At 38.2% G+C, this 16,864-nt stretch overlaps 2 protein-coding genes across 3 annotated transcripts in view; one reads left to right on the forward strand and one right to left on the reverse strand.

Moving 5' to 3' along the window:
* LOC110832942 (ABC transporter G family member 23) overlaps positions 1–16,864 on the reverse strand; it is a 71,778-nt gene that overhangs the window by 48,804 nt on the left and 6,110 nt on the right. The window lies entirely within an intron of this gene.
* Positions 1–16,864, forward strand: part of LOC110832945 (ABC transporter G family member 20) — a 39,405-nt gene that overhangs the window by 16,143 nt on the left and 6,398 nt on the right. For both annotated transcript variants that reach the window (XM_087340154.1, XM_022070435.2), the window contains exons 2-8: positions 5,248–5,437; positions 11,780–11,939; positions 12,743–12,897; positions 13,492–13,599; positions 14,268–14,361; positions 15,159–15,305; positions 15,827–15,901. In XM_087340154.1, the coding sequence (XP_087196280.1) occupies positions 5,325–5,437; positions 11,780–11,939; positions 12,743–12,897; positions 13,492–13,599; positions 14,268–14,361; positions 15,159–15,305; positions 15,827–15,901 (852 nt within the window). In that variant the 5' untranslated portion in view covers positions 5,248–5,324. The remainder of the gene's footprint in view (positions 1–5,247; positions 5,438–11,779; positions 11,940–12,742; positions 12,898–13,491; positions 13,600–14,267; positions 14,362–15,158; positions 15,306–15,826; positions 15,902–16,864) is intronic.

Below are 16,864 nucleotides of genomic sequence, written 5' to 3' on the forward strand. Positions count from 1 at the left end.
GGTTTTCTCGCGATAATTAATAATATCGCTGCTGAGCGAGACGACTAAAGTGCGTCCCGGCGAAAAGTGCTTTGTCGCGATGTCGTGACGACACTTCACCAACTGATGCTGCTGCATACCCCCACATGCCGTCAGCATGAACACACCCAGGAGTACAACAAAGTTGACCGCCATGCAGACTTAATATTCTTACTCCAGTCCTTGTGAAACCACAAGGCAGTGGAATGTATCAGTTGGGTAATGTACAGCAGGAATGACATTTATCAATGCGTTTTACTGAACTATTATACGGGGTCACTATATATTTTCATATAAAATAGGCATATACGAGGTGCGATCGGAAAGTTTCAAGACTGTGTTAATAGAGGGCGAACCGGATGTAGTACGACCTTCTGCCTTTAAGGGGTGCGGCCTACATTCATAGTGAATCAGTGTGCCAGCCGGCATCATCGAATTAGCATTTGTTTCTTAGTTACGGGCGTTTTGGTAGTGCATTACACCGACCCTCCTGCGATTTCGGAATGGCGTGTGCATCAAATTTTGCCAAAGACTCGCCAAAACGGCTACGGAAACCTATGAAATGCTAAAGCAAGCATTTTGGGAGTCCGCAATGGGTCGTGCACAAACTTTTGTGTGGCATTCACGTTTTAAAAATGGCCGAACCTCTGTCGATGATGACGAGCGTTCTGGACGACCATCTTCGAGCACAACGCCCGAAAATGTTACGAAGATTCGGCAGGCCATTCACGAAGATCGACGTCGTACCATCAACGACTTGTGCGACATTGTTGGGATAGGCTATGGGACCTGTCAGCTGATTCTAAAGGAAGAACTCCACATGCGACGCATCATGACAACGCGCCAGCGCACACCGCCCTCAAAGTTCGGCAGTTTTTGGCCTCAAACACCATGGCCGTCATCCCGCACCCTCCTTATTTGCCGTGTGACTTCTTCCTCTTCCCAAAGATGAAAATTCAGCTAAAGGGAAGGAGATTTGAGACGATAGAAGAGATTCGGGCAGAATCGCAGATGGTGCTTGACAGGCTGACAAAGAAAGATTTCCAGGGATGCTTCCAGGCTTGGCAGCGGCGCTGGGATCGTTGTGTTCACTCCCAGGGGAACTACTTCGAGGGTGATGGATGAATTTAATACCTGAGATAAGTGTACGGGTTTTTTTTTAAATAGGCGCAGTCTTGAAACTTTCCGATCGCACCTCGTACATACCTCCGTTGATATATGCATGAACATTTTTTACTGTTCGCATTGTCCAGCATTTCATATTTTATTTTAGTTTTCGAGGGTAAAATGGATAACATAAAAATTTCCACAAAAGGGTATCAATATTTCTAGTTTCACGATGGTGTTGCAAGAAAGGTGACGCCCAATTCATTGACAGAACCGAATAAAGAGGCAAGGATTGGCACAAAAAGCTGAAATTTTCGAAGGAAAATCTGTTCCCCTAGAATCGGGCAACGACAGTCAAACGTTTACTGCCTAAAGGCCGACGCCAAGGCAAAAGAAAGCAGCCTGAGTTCAGCGCCGTACTGAGATGGTATCTCAGTGAATTATAAAGAATGTGATTCTAGGCGATAATGACTTATGGAAGGAAATTCCAAATAATCTTCCTGAAGAAATTAACAAAACCCACGAAAACCTTTAGCTAGAATAGGCAGTCTTCGGCACACGTCTTGGTTTCATAATAATATGTTAGCTGCTGTAAAGGTTTTATTGAACAGCCAGCTAATTTATTACTCAGTCATTCAGTAAAAATAAATTATTGTGTGCAAACACCTATGAAGAATTTTTCTAAAACATCTCTTCAATTTATGAGGGAAGATATTTTATGAATCTGAACTCATTCGATATGCAATCGTATCATTCAAGTATGGCATTAACTGAATTCGTATTATTTATAGCATTTCTTTTAACAACCAACTTACTAGCTCGTTTGGGGATCCCAAAGGTTCATCACCGAATTAACCAAAGCCCTCCACCGGACCCTGTCCTGGGCCAACAAAATCCAGTCTCCTTCAACTCCTATCTCCCATAGATCCCGCCTGAGATTATCCTCCCATCTACGTCTAGGTCTCCCCAGAGGTCTCTTTCCCTCATGCTTCCAAACCAATACCCTGTGCACACCTCTTGTCACATCCATGCGCGCTACATGCCCCGTCCATCTCATTCTTCTCGACTTAATCACCCTGACAATACTGGGGGAGGAGTACAGATTTTTGAGCTCATCATTATGAGGTTTTCTCCTAGGCCCAAATATCCTCCTCAACACCCAATTCTCAAACACCTGCAATCTGTGTTCCTCCCTCTGAGTGAGAGACCATGTTTCGCACCCATACAAAACAACAGGCAAAATTATTGTTTTGTTAACTAATAATTCTTCATTTTTTCCATAGTGTATTTGTGTTTCTGTATGAGTCTCAGAATAAACTGAAAAGGTATTATTTTCCTAAACAGCATTAACGAGCCCAGTCTTTGCAATGGATAAGTATTGCGGTTTCTTTGAGGTAGGGACTGAATTTTAAATGTTACTAGGGAAACATACATCAATATTGGTATTGGTATCCATGAAAGTTGTATCTCATTTCAGAGAAAGTCACCCCGTATTGTAACAGGGTGAATGCAGATCATAATTAATGGTTACTCGAAGTAATTTCGCATCTTTCGTAAACCCGATCGCTAAAGTTCTATTTTTCCGGATATCAGGGCGACGTTAGCTTTCGAATTGATCCTGTGGGTGCATTCGACTGCCCACAATTTCTATTGCCTTACAGATTTAGATTAGATTTTGCTTCAAAGGGCAAGAATGTGTAGTTATCGCAGTCACTGTGAAAGAATCGGGTTCTTCAGTTGAAATGTACGGTCCATATTGTAAAATTTGACCGCGTCTTGTGTTATTTAAAATTGCCTTCGAAAATTCCAGTTACCGTCTTCAGATCGTGTTCCCCCTTTTTTTGTCAGCGTCCGCTACTATTTTCGTCATACTTCGTGCTCAATTTAATGGTCATGATTAATTAACTGCACTGTACCCGTATCTTTATAAATATTTTATAACCAATGACGAGGGAAATGTTCGTGTTCTGAAAGAATAATTTATCTAATGATACGCAGACAGGGAGACAGCTCTGTCAGCCACAGTGTGAGAACCCAACAAAGCACCTGAGAAGTAATTTCTCAGTTTACAGCGATCTACAACCCTGATTAAGATACGCGTAAGTCGCAGGTTCAGTTTCAGCCCATGGTCGATGTACAATTTTTCGTCGTATTAAGTGATAATAATTCCATCCAGTTTGGAGGTTCTGTCATTGTATAACTCAACATGCAGATAAAAAATGTGCAGTAGATTTTGTGAACAGCACTGTACATGTTAAGTCTGATGATGAGAATTTAATGAAAGAAACAAGTTGTTGTAATGTTATATCAGTGAGTCACTGAAACAAAGGAACAGTGCAGTTTAAATATGCATTGGCAGACATTCTTTGAAGTTGATGGTTAGTACAAATATAACAATGCAAAGCACATCAGGACGTTAAAGAAGAAATTCTGACGTGTGAAATTTCCCGAGTTATTTCCTCAGTAGTACAGTGTTGTAATCATTTTGAAATATTTTGCGAGATTCACAAATGACACGCTAATTCCGGTTTAAAATTAACTTAATATACCTCTTAAGTCCCGCTTTACTTATCAAGAATACAGCGTTATAGTCTTTTGAAGATATAATCTTAAGCAAATAATATAACCGAAATCGAGTAAGCGGTAAACACGAAAGCAAACTTTAAGGCCAAATCTTCAGTTGCACAACATTTCATTTCAGCGAAAAGCAAATATTAACATTATCTGAACTTTGTACCATCCAAATTTACACTTCCTGCAATCCCCCGTACGGCACCTGAGAATGATCTCGTACACGGAGAAAAGCACTTTAAATAGAAAGTACACAAATGTCCTAACCGAGGAAAAAGGTGTGGAAATGACTAGTCTCACTTGTTTCGTTCTCCGGGGCTACCAGCCGCCTTAATGTTGAGTCAAAGACCAAAGTTTCGGAGATTATCTATGCCTCCATCATCAGGGCAAGTTTATTCACCGTGAATGTTTTAAATCTCCGTCAGACCTCGCTTTTCGGAGATTCCCAACATGACACATCGCTTCATACGAACTTTAATAAAGAAACGCGTTAATGTTGAGTCAAAAACCAAAGTTTCGGAGATTATCTATGCCTCCATCATCAGGGCCAGTTTATTCACCGTGAATGTGTTAAATCTCGGTCAGACCTCGCTTTTCGGAGATTCCCAACATGACACATCGCTTCATACGAACTTTAATAAAGAAACGCGTTAATGTTGAGTCAAAAACCAAAGTTTCGGAGATTATCTATGCCTCCATCATCAGGGCCAGTTTATTCACCGTGAATGTTTTAAATCTCCGTCAGACCTCGCTTTTCGGAGATTCCCAACATGACACATCGCTTCATACGAACTTTAATAAAGAAACGCTTAGCATCTGATTGACTCGTCATCGGAACGCGGAGAAAACTGAGCACGTGATATCGAAAACAGAAACGTCGCCCAGTAAATCAGAGAACCGGAGGTGAAGTACGGTAATCGGGACGAACCTGTGCGTTCCATGTCCTTTTGGAATTGGTAGCATTTTCTGCATGTATAGACCACGACTGTAATCTTGAGACTTGCAAAGAATGCAGGAAGTCCGTAGCGTTAAAGGCAAGTCTCAAGATTACAGTCGTGGTCTATACATGCAGAAAATGCTAACAATTCCAAAAGGACATGGAACATGGAACAGTCTGTGCTATAAACACGATTTTCCAGCGGCAGTATTTTTATTTTTTATACATAAACTAGAGCAGGGCGCTCCTTTCGGAGCTCCTCGGGGGGTTGGTCAAGCTTTTAAAACGCAACCAACCCCCCCGAAGGGGTTTTTTAAAATCTTGGGTAAGAAACTAAACCCCCCCGAATGGGGGTTAAAACACTTGACCAACTCCCCTTCGGGGGGGTTATTTTAGTGCCTTACTCAAGTCATTTGTTTACTCGGCATTGTTGTGTTCGTACAACAATGCCGAGTAAACAAATATAACGTAACATTGTTTGATGACGTCATTTTTTGATAGACGACAAATCACGAATTGTTATAGTAGAATCATTACAATCTAAGCCCTTTGTTTATGCTGGTAACAATAGCAACATGAAGGCTAAGTTTTATTGATTATGATGTCTGTTGCAGTGTTACAGAAAGTTAAAACTTCAGCCGTGAAAAAAAAAAAACTACGGACAAGAACTGTTACACTGCTCCTCATCAAAATGGCTGAAGATTCTGCAATAGTCGTCAGAGACGCTTGCAAACATTACGGAACCGAAAAGAATAAGAAGATAGTTCTGGATTCCCTTAACATGACTGTTCCAAGGGGAAGCATGTGAGTATCCGTGTGTATTACCTTGTCAACACAAAAGTTTCCAGATGTTTCTCAATGTTCATTGCAGTTAAGTAGTTTCTGAAATTCACCTGTTGTCGTAAGCAATGAACTTAATAAAGCACTCTTGGCCCTGACTCTCATTAAAGAGTGACAATACTGGTAAAGACCTTGCTGAATGATTATTGGCCTATAGCTAACAAGTTAGAATTATGTGAATTCATTACATAGACTTGCTAACCACAGAAGACACGTCAACTCACAATATCCTTCGCGTATTCAAAATACGGGTACTCTGTGTTGTACGTACAATCGAGCGGAAGTCCAAATTCTTCGAGGTGTGAAGGTTCCTGACAACGGTGTGTAAAACTGTTCTTTTGAATTTTTGTCCATCACGTAAATTACAAAATAATAAATTTCTGCTTTCGTCATGAGTAACAAAGGCGGATGAGGACAGAAACAGTCGACATTCTTTACTGAACGTACCTTGCTTGCTAGTTTGAAACATTTCCTGGTCCTAACTCGTGAGACACTTGGCTTTTACCAGGTTTATGACGTCACTACGTTAATTTATGTCAACTATAAACTTTAAGGATGCTACTGTGAATCACGTGGCTCGTAATATCAGTACATTTGACTAATGACAAAGCCACAGTTGCGTACAGATTCTTTACTGACTCTTAATTCACACTGCGACCTATTACTTTCCGAGACGAAACAAACCTACGATTTGATTCCGTTTGTAGTGACGGATGGAAGAAGACACAGGAAATGACGGCGAACTTAATAGCTGAAGGCTGTGATGCGAGGAGGAGGGCAATGAAATATTTTTTGACCCCTAAAGCAAGGACCCACCACAGAGAAACATTTGTGAAGACAGTTGCAACTTTCATCTGAACTCCTTGAGAAAATGCTCGTGTTTATAAGAGGCCTCCACCCTATTTTGAGTTCAATTAACATCCTAAAACCCCATTTATTTAAGATAAATTTTAATATTATCCTCTCATCTACGCCTGAGTCTTCTGAGTGGCCTCTTCCTTCAGTATTTCCAAACAAAATTTTTTTGTACTCAATTCTCACATCCCTCATGAGCGTCTCTACCTCAGTGACTTCAGAATCTTAACGATTCTGGGTGAAAAATATTAACTATTTTATCCCTCTTTGGTCAAAATATTTTGCTCAGAACCCTCTTGTAATAAATCCTCAATCAGCGTTTTTTCCATTTACGTAAGAGACCAGTTTTACGCCCATAAGAAACAATAGATAAAGCTTTTAGTTTTTTCATATTTTAATCTTTACATTTTTATGTAGTAGACAAAAAAATTCTGAACTTCATAGCTGTTTACTGGTAGAGACAGTGGGATGAATCGTGTAGTACAGTGGTATTCAACCTTTTTTGTTCGCGTACCCCAGATATAATTTATCTTCAACTTTGTACCCCCAAAGTTGTTGGTGTATAATTCAAGTTATACATAGTATATAATCTACATCTGAAATAAATTAAATAAATTACATTACTGATTATACAGTGTTTATCATAAAATAATGTATATTTTTTTTTTAAATTTCACGTACCCCCTAAGATGTCTTCGCGTACCCCCAGATATAATTTCTCCTCAACTTTGTACCCCCAAAGTTGTTGGTGTATAATTCAAGTTATACATAGTATATAATCTACATCTGAAATAAATTAAATAAATTACATTACTGATTATACAGTGTTTATCATAAAATAATAATTTTTTTTTAAATTTCACGTACCCCCTAAGATGTCTTCGCGTACCCCCAGATATAATTTCTCTTCAACTTTGTACCCCCAAAGTTGTTGGTGTATAATTCAAGTTATACATAGTATATAATCTACATCTGAAATAAATTAAATAAATTACATTACTGATTATTCAGTGTTTATCATAAAATAATAATTTTTTTTTAAATTTCACGTACCCCCGAAGATGTCTTCGCGTACCCCCAGTGGTACACGTACCCCAGGTTGAATACTACACTGTAGTACATCAAAATGTATGGTACACTATATATCACTCGTGTGACAATTCATAATGTGCACACACATTACGAGATTGTATTTCTATGCACCATTTGCTTTAGTAGACACATACACACTGTCAGTCTGCACTTCAGGATTTGTCTGTTGGACTGATAAATATTTGCTTCATATGTACGAATGGAATTTTCTATGTAAACGTTTTACGAATATGTGTATTGCGAACGTGACATACGCTAGTCCAAGGTAAGTGCTAATCCAATGAACACACAACAGGCATAATATTAACGTCATCCGTGCAAAAATGAGAATAAAATATAAGTTAAACTGCCATGTCACGTAATTTTATAAAGGTAAAAAAATTGGAATAATTTTTCTGTTTACTTATAACAGTAAACTACTAGTAGCAACAAGAAAAAATACAAATACTTGCACTTCTATGTAAAAATGGGGAATGAAAATCTTGACGTAAGACAAAACTTTACTTTTTTTTTTTTTTTTTTTACAAAATAAATTACACGTCTGTTCTGTCGAGACGTCTAAACTCTTTCATTAGCGCAGATTTACGGGGAAATGCAAAATAACTTTTTTGAGTGTCTCCAAAGCATCCCTGTAAGACATTTTTAATTTACCACGTCCATTAGTACGGGTAGCCTCGTATAACACAGCGCACGATATACAGAAAGGCATTGGTTGGTATGTGCCAAGACCAGACCAAGGTTGAAGGTCATTACAATGGCATTCAACACAACGATATGGTTAAATATGTTTTTTTACCTATGTTAGTGTATCGGCCATAATATGGTGCCCTGGAAATCATCAGAATTGTTTCAGAACACGACAGAAACATTCCTAAATTTCGTGCTGAAACAGTGGGCAAATTTACTAGGAATATCAGTTTCCTGTCGCATTCCAAATTTCGCCGCAATCAGAATAATACTTATTGCTTCGATATTCAGCAGCCACCGTGAAAACCTCAGATCCTACAACATATAAGTATCATTGCCGGCTTATTTTGTGGGAAAGAATCTCGACTAGGAAGGTTACTGTAGGTATAATGTAACCCAAAATGAGTATATAAAATGCCGACTGCAAATGTTCCATGGACAGAGGCACGTAGTCACCCACAGGCACCGTGAAATTCCTTGCGGCAGACAGAGTCGCTTGAAACCTGAGCTCCCTCCACCACTGGTCCAAGATTCCACCCTCAACCACGCGTTGGATGACGTCATTATACCTTGCCAACATCGGACTGCCCTTTTGAACTGATGTCGTTATATACTGCCGAGAAAATACTTCATCTAGCTGACAGAACAGTGGATCACCGTTGGAATCAACGTAGCGAACTGCTGCAATGTAATCGGTGCAAATCTTCGAATGTAAAATTGCGTAATCTCCCTTCATGGCTGTTCGGCGAGCACAAACTTCAATGTCGTCACAAATCTGACGACGCTCGTAACGTTTGGCCTTGAGGTCCGGTAACAGTGATTCCAGGGTATCTACCATACCGTAGTCAAGACGAGAATCCAAAAGCTCATCCACGCTCGAGATCTGGTGTTGCAATCCGGGATCCACCATGTAGCTCGTCAGAAATGTTTGGTAGACGGTGTTCACTGCTAGACTATACGCGACCCAAAGAAGGAACACAATTCTGACGACTGTATTTTTGGGTATATCTTCCGTAGCGGATACTCCCAAGATAACTGCCCACAAGTTGAGAAAACATTTGGCCAGTTTCGTATAAGTCAAACTCTTATTTCCAACTGTAGCAACAACATTGCTGATCTTGACAATGATCCATATCAGAACTGAGATAATTATGTAGCCCAAAATGAAACCTAGCCACAGGGAGAGCTTAAACACCCTGGACAAACTTGTCCAACGTGGATTGGGTTGAGCACAAGGGACATACCAAACTGTTTCGTCTAATATGTACGGTGTTGTACATTCTATGACATCTCCACTTATGTGACACCTATAATACACCGCACCAAATGCCATGTCTGAGACACCTTCTATCAATTCTCTGAGTACTCCTGTCCAAGATCCGTTGTCCAAAAGAATTCCCCATTTCCCGTCTGAGGGCGGTTGTCGAAACACAACTGACATGTTGGTTGCTTTCTGTATCATCTGAAGGATTTTAATTTCAAGACCGCCTTTGTACACCACTTCGGTACCATCGTCACTATGCCAGGGGTACATTACAACGGGTTCAAACTCAAAGGTTGAAATTTTTATGGGACATCCAGGAAGGTATTCGGGGATTTTGGGGGGAAACAGGGAGACGTTACGAAGGAAATGTCCCACGCCGTCCTTCGTCGTAACCCACGTGTCTAACAAAACACAATCGGTGGCTTGACCACACCGACCTAATGAAGAATAAGGAAAGTACGTATACACGTCAACCGTAGGAGTGCCTCTGTCAACACGAACATTTTCATCGGATAAACGTGTTGACCGAAGCATAATAACTTCAAAAACATTATGTTTCCAGGTTTCAGCAAAAACTTGTGCATTTTCCGTTTCAACCTTTTCTTGGTTTAGTGGTGGTAAACCTACCGATTCCATAATGACGACCACGAACAGAGCGCGCGAATTCCATGCAGAATTAGACTTCAATCTGATGAACTGGCTTCGAATATCTTGCAAGACGTCTTCAGACTGATGTATCAAGACGTAACTTCCGTATTTGTCTCCTGACTCCGGCTTAATTATGTGATCATCGTACTCATAATTGCAAACGACGAGGAGAGGCTGGTTCAACTCGTTCAAATCCTTCAAAATTTTACTTTCAATTTCAGGGCTCTCATGAATCTGATAGGAGACGACACAAGTAAGCTCTGACGTAAATTGCCTAAGTACGATGTCATGCAAACACTGCACCAGATGACTCTGCCTCTCTCCAGATACCTGCACCATAACACCCAGCCCAAACAGAAATTTCCAAAAGACCATATTCTTGAATCAAGTAGTTCTCCTTAGTTCAGTACAACTTTCAGAATGACCGCTTATTATAAAAACTATTTTCACCTCTGTATATCATAAACTGGATGGAAACAGCTCTGCTTATGTTTCTATTCTACCAAGTAATGCTTTAAACTGCCCTTCAGTTTTGCGTCAGTCCCGAGAAGCCAGAAGGATAACACAATTTTAGCAAATGCTTCACTTCTGACTTAGTGCTTGGCTGAAGTCAGAACAAGAATTTCTTAATTTTTAATGCGGAAAATAAACTATGTTGACTTTGGATTAAATCAACAACTGACGTCTGGCGCTGTGATGTATCTATAGATTGTCATAAACACAGTATAACGAAGAATAATATTGAGCATATTTAATAAATCATAAAGTATCTTCCGTGAGGAACGGAAAAGTTTATCTTATTTAAATAATATAAATCTACTTTCTCCTTTTTTCAGTAAAACATTATACACTATACGTACATACAGTGATACCGAGGAATAGTTTTAAATATTTACACGAAATATCAATAAATTGTAATACGAATGAAACTATATGATGACGCCAGCAAACATTTTACGCAAAATACGTAGAAATAAACTGTGAAAAATTCAAACAACCTAAATATCAAGATAATAAATCTATCATTAAATAACAAATATTATTTCTTTCCATTAGGTATAAGACGACTTCAAAATGTAAGAAGTATCTACATGTCTTTATCAAGTGCTTTCTCTGTAAATACATTCGTGATTAACACCTAATTTTAACGTTTTCATTAATTGTTTGCTTAACTTTACCGCAATTACCATCTGTATTTCTTTTTAAATGACATCTTTATGTACTGTGTTCAGCCCATAAAGGCAACCTTTAAGCAAGATGGTAAAATACAAGGAGATGCTTTATCGCTACTGCTTTTTAATTTAGATTTAGAGCACGCAATTAGAAAGGCAGTAGAAAATCGAGAAGGATTAGAACAGATTTAAAAAATCGGATGTTTTTATTAGTTATCTTATGTTTTTGCCCCTTTAACCTCGAGGAAAGAGTTCTTGGCCCCAATTTAAATATGAGACTGCGAAATTTCAACAACCTTGACACCAAAAACTCCCTATTGGGCACGATCCTAAGCCACTTCAATCCAAACAATCTATTTCCCTAACATTGATATTAACCTTCCATTACCTACTTGGTCTTCCAAGAAGTCGCTTTCCAGATGTAAGCCGCTCTTAATTCCTTTATGAATCAAATTCCGATTTATCACCATCGTTCCCAAACAAACATTTCAGCATTTTACAATTTTTTTTCCCTATTGGTCAAGGCTAATGGTCGAAACTGTAATCCTACTGTTGTCCCAAAGCTGAAGAGAGGTTGTGATGTTGCAGTTACGGCCTGCTGGGTGCCAGTGGCTGTGGAAAGACGACGTTGCTCAGTTGCATTGTGGGGCGCAAACATTTCAACTCCGGCGACGTCTGGGTCCTGGGAGGCAAGCCTGGAACCAAGGGCAGTGGCGTACCTGGCCCCAGGATTGGATATATGCCTCAGGTTTGTGCAGACAGCTACATACCGAAGGTCTGGAGCACCATAAAGCGGAAATGCATGCCTCTCCTCTACCAACCCCCTCCCCCCTCCGACCACAAACACCACTGCCTCTGACGTCAATATCTGGTAGCAAAATTGTATGTGACTTGTGTCATGATTTTTGGGTAATGACTGCATACATTGAGCAAAATCCTTTTTGAGAAGCTAATGATCACTCAGAAGATGGCTCACCACTGTGAGAACATCAAATATTACTTAATAACCAATTTTATGGACACCAAAGGTTCATTGTCGTGTTCACAACAGCCTCAGCAAAATTAATGTAATCCACACTCTCGCACCACATTTATGTTATATACATTTAATATTACGCTCGAGATTGTTAATATCTAACAAAATACAAGCGGAATTCTTCGTAGTATATCTTTTCCAACGTAGATTACATACATTTATCACTGTCAAAATCTGAACTGAAAACTCACTTATTTTATGCAATATCTCGTCAGGTTTGCATGTAATTATTAGCTAGTTAATTCATTTCGCTTCCCATTAATTATTGTCATTAGGGTAGGTACAAAAACAGATGTGTCACCAAAACTTAATAAGGACGCATGTGGAATTACACCAAGTTGGAGTAATTTGAAATGTGACCTGCTTAAGAAGCTAATAGTTGGTAGGTTAGTAAATAAATAAATATTCCCGCCACAACACACACATCACTAAAAGATGAGAACAGTGTGAAGACAAAAAATATGGAGATCAACTATGATGATTTTCCTCTGAATGTTTTATGGTATTTTCTCTAGGACGTGGCTCTAGTTGGGGAATTCACAGTGAAAGGAGCTGTGAATTACTTTGGCTGGATATTCGGCATGAGCGACAGACAGATTGCCAAGCGGTTCACGTTCCTGGATAACTTGCTGGAACTACCACCAGAGGACCGTTTCATCAAGAATCTAAGGTCCATTTACCTGTCCTAACGTTATCAGTGGAGGAAAACGTCACTAAGTAATTCCAAAAGAGTCTGGTCATCTCAAATTACCATCGCATCAAACAAGACTTAGTTATTAAACATGCAATTTATATGACCTCATACATTTCGTCTGTATTAGTGTAAACTTACAAACTCTAAGAAGTCGTATTTTGGGTTTTACTGCTAAATCAAGCTACCAGTTGATTTTATATTGAACACATGCACTAATCACTGTCTACATGTCTCGAAAGAGTTCAAATTGGAAGTCCCGGGCTCAAATCTCTGCCAGGAGTATGATAATAATTTGATATTTTTCGTTGTTGTCCTCAGGCCCTCCAGAAATTGGCTTGATAGTACCCTACATTCAGCTAGAACTTCTTCCTTCGATGACCATTTTAATTAATTATTCATTAATCATCCTATAATTTGACGCTAAATAGTTTTTAGTTATAAGCATTTTGTTGAAAAGAAGTTGCAGACGAAAATGTTAGCGTTCGATCTGGAAAATTATACATAAGTGCAATCAACTAAATAAATTGATCACTTTCACGTTGATGGTAATTAAACTCATATATTTCATAGTGGAGGTCAAAAGAGGCGAGTCTCGTTTGCTGTAGCATTGGTGCATAACCCGGAGCTACTCATACTGGATGAGCCAACAGTTGGACTTGATCCAATCTTACGATCTAGGTAAGTAAGCCGGATTACGAATTGATACATGTTATGATTTAGTCAAGGTTTTATAACTTGTCATGTAACTGATCAGGGCATACGTTTAAGCTACACAAATCTGTATTTTCCCCAACCACTAATTCATTAAGAGAAACACCCAAAAACAGCATGAAATTAGCGAGGATGGATTTATATCAAAATAAGCAAGTATTGATCGGTGCCTTTGGTGGATGGTTGGTCTGCGTTTGCTGTTAAGGGATTTTGACCACGTGTTTCCACTACAACAATACTCTATTGACGTACCCTCACTATTGTTGAATTTTTTAATTTGACATTGTGGAATCTGCACTACTTTAGAAATCCCATTATTACTGACAGGCAATGTATTAGTGTTATACAATAATAGGATAATGCTTATAACTCCATTATTACTGACAGGCAATTTATTAGTGTTATACAATAATAGGATAATGCTTATAACTCCATTATTACTGACAGGCAATTTATTAGTGTTATACAATAATAGGATAATGCTTATAACTGTGTATGTTATGCATAAATTATTGTCGTCATAAGACTGTTAAGGAATTAGCGGACTTTTTACATTGTTAACTTTAAAGGCTGTACAAATTGTGTGGAAACCGACAGTATAATACTTTATTCTTATCGAATGGCAAATGTTGCAGCATCTGGAAGCATCTTGTGCAACTCACTGCAGACAACAAAGTGACAGTTATAATTACAACCCATTACATAGAAGAGGCGAAACAGGCTGATATGGTGAGTGAGAAGTCTGCTTTGAAATTACATCCGTAACGTCTCATTATCGATCCACTCATCTAAATAATATTTAAAAATTCAGTTTCTACCTAAAAGGAAATAGTGCATCTCCATTACAGAGTGGTTAATGCTATTTAGGAAAATAATCGCCCTTTATCTTGAGCATCATTCGGAAACAATGAACAAATACAGAGTTAATCATCTACTGCGAAATGAAACCTTGTTTCAAAGCTGATAATCGTTTAGAAATTTAATTGTAACCTTTCCCTTTCAGGTTTCCCAGCCAACATTTTGTACGCATTTATTTCCTCCGTGAATCTTACATTCCCTGCCAATTCCATTCTCCCCGATTTCATCATCCGATTATTATATTGCGAAGATTACAAATCACGCAACTCCTCATTATGCAATATTCTCCAGCCTGCAGATAACTTAATCCCTCCTATGTCCAAATATTCTTCTAGAAAATAAACTTTTCTTAAATATATTTGCAATCGCCTTTTGATGAACGTATTTCTCTGCGAATCTTTATTTTGAGAAGCCTTTAGATAAGAAAGATTTATATTATTCTCCAGTTATCCACCTGACTTCCAATTTGGGAGATGATAATTTTTTAAAAATGTCTAAATAAATGCTCAGAGTTTTAACACATTTTTATTTAAATTTAATTGCAGTGTTTGTACGTGCATTGAATATGAAGTCTTAAACAGCATGACAGATCATGAACGCTCAGGGTTCGGGACGTATAGGCCTCCAAGAACTCAAATAACAACAATTTCAATTTTTAATGTTCGCAGATAGGTTTACTGAGGGGTGGTAAGCTGCTAGCAGAGAGCCCACCACGACAACTCATGTCTGCGTACAACACGTCAAGCTTGGAGGAAGTGTTTCTTGCCCTCAGTATAAAACAAGATGGAGCAGGGACTGAGATTCATCCCACGCACGTAAGAATATTTGTCAACCAGCTTGAATCCCTTGGTGATGGGTAAACAACTTAGAAAGGTTATTGTGCCCAAAAATATTGTACGGCTTATTTAGAGTACGACAGCTTTGATATAAATATTATTTATTCTTTATGGATAAACATATCAGAAATATGCGTATGAATAAAAGTCTTATATTTTTTTTGTTGGAAAGTTCGCCACTAACAGTTACAGAAATGTGCCTGTCTCCGTGTCTGTCCATATGACCGTACATAACTCTCGAGAATCAGTGAACAGATTTTGGTGGAATTTGATTATCATGGCATTTCACTGAAATTTTGTTGACATGTTCCAAGTTAAGTTAAGATCAGATAATGTTAATGGTGTGTTATCACTTTCTGGATTATTTTAATTTTTACTCAAATATACAATACGTCACGAAAATCAGAACGACAAAAATGATAATAATCCTGAGATATCCAACTGCAGTTGCGTAAGGATGTATTTATCTGAGCATGGATAATAATTACTGTCTGTTTCAGGCAGACTCTCTGCTGGACAGTACCATGGATCAAGAGAAAAGAGTTCAAACACAACCTCACACCACTTTCAAATCCGTAAGTCAAAGCATGAGAATATCTGTCTAGTATTAAATTAAGTGCCGATCAGAGAAATCTAATTCTATCAGTTGCATCTTGCTTATAATTATGCAAACTAGAACTGCACAGATAGAAAACAGCTGGTTCTTAAATAAAATCATCGTCATATTTTTTTGTTTAACTCCTTTGATCCTTTATGATTACAAAATTTATAATTTGTACATTTATTCGGAGATCTTCGAACAATACAATTCTTTATGTGCAAAATGTCTTTCATCTTTCTATTTTTCACTATTATTAATAAAGTTATGTCCTCACATCCCCTAATCTTAAAACTTTTTAAAAAAATTATTAAGCATGTTTCTTGTATTTCATACCGTAATATACCCAACAACCTCACCCAATTCAATACAGGCTTCAATCTCTGAATTCAATACAAACTTCAATATCTGAATTCAATTCTGGCTTCAATTTATGAATTCAATACAGGCTTCAATATCTGAATTCAATACAGGCTTCAATCTCTGAATTCAATACAAACTTCAATATCTGAAATCAATTCAGGCTTCAATCTCTGAATTCAATAGAGGCTTCAATATCTGAATTCAATACAGGCTTCAATATCTGAATTCAATACAAACTTCAATATCTGATTTCAATACAGGCTTCAATCTCTGAATTCAATAGAGGCTTCAATATCTGAATTCAATACAGGCTTCAATATCTGAATTCAATACAGGCTTCAATATCTGATTTCAATACAGGCTTCAATCTCTGAATTCAATACAGGCTTCAATATCTGAATTCAATACAGGCTTCAATATCTGAATTCAATACAGGCTTCAATCTCTGAATTCAATACAGGCTTCAATATCTGAATTCAATACAGGCTTCAATATCTGAATTCAATACAGGCTTTAATCTCTAAATTCAATACAGGCTTTAATCTCTGAATTCAATACAGGCTTCAATATCTGAATT

This window comes from Zootermopsis nevadensis, unplaced genomic scaffold, assembly GCF_977971745.1.
Source record: "Zootermopsis nevadensis isolate Lab colony 2312 unplaced genomic scaffold, Znev_1.0 Znev_ptg000061l, whole genome shotgun sequence".
Lineage (NCBI taxonomy): Eukaryota > Metazoa > Arthropoda > Insecta > Blattodea > Termopsidae > Zootermopsis > Zootermopsis nevadensis.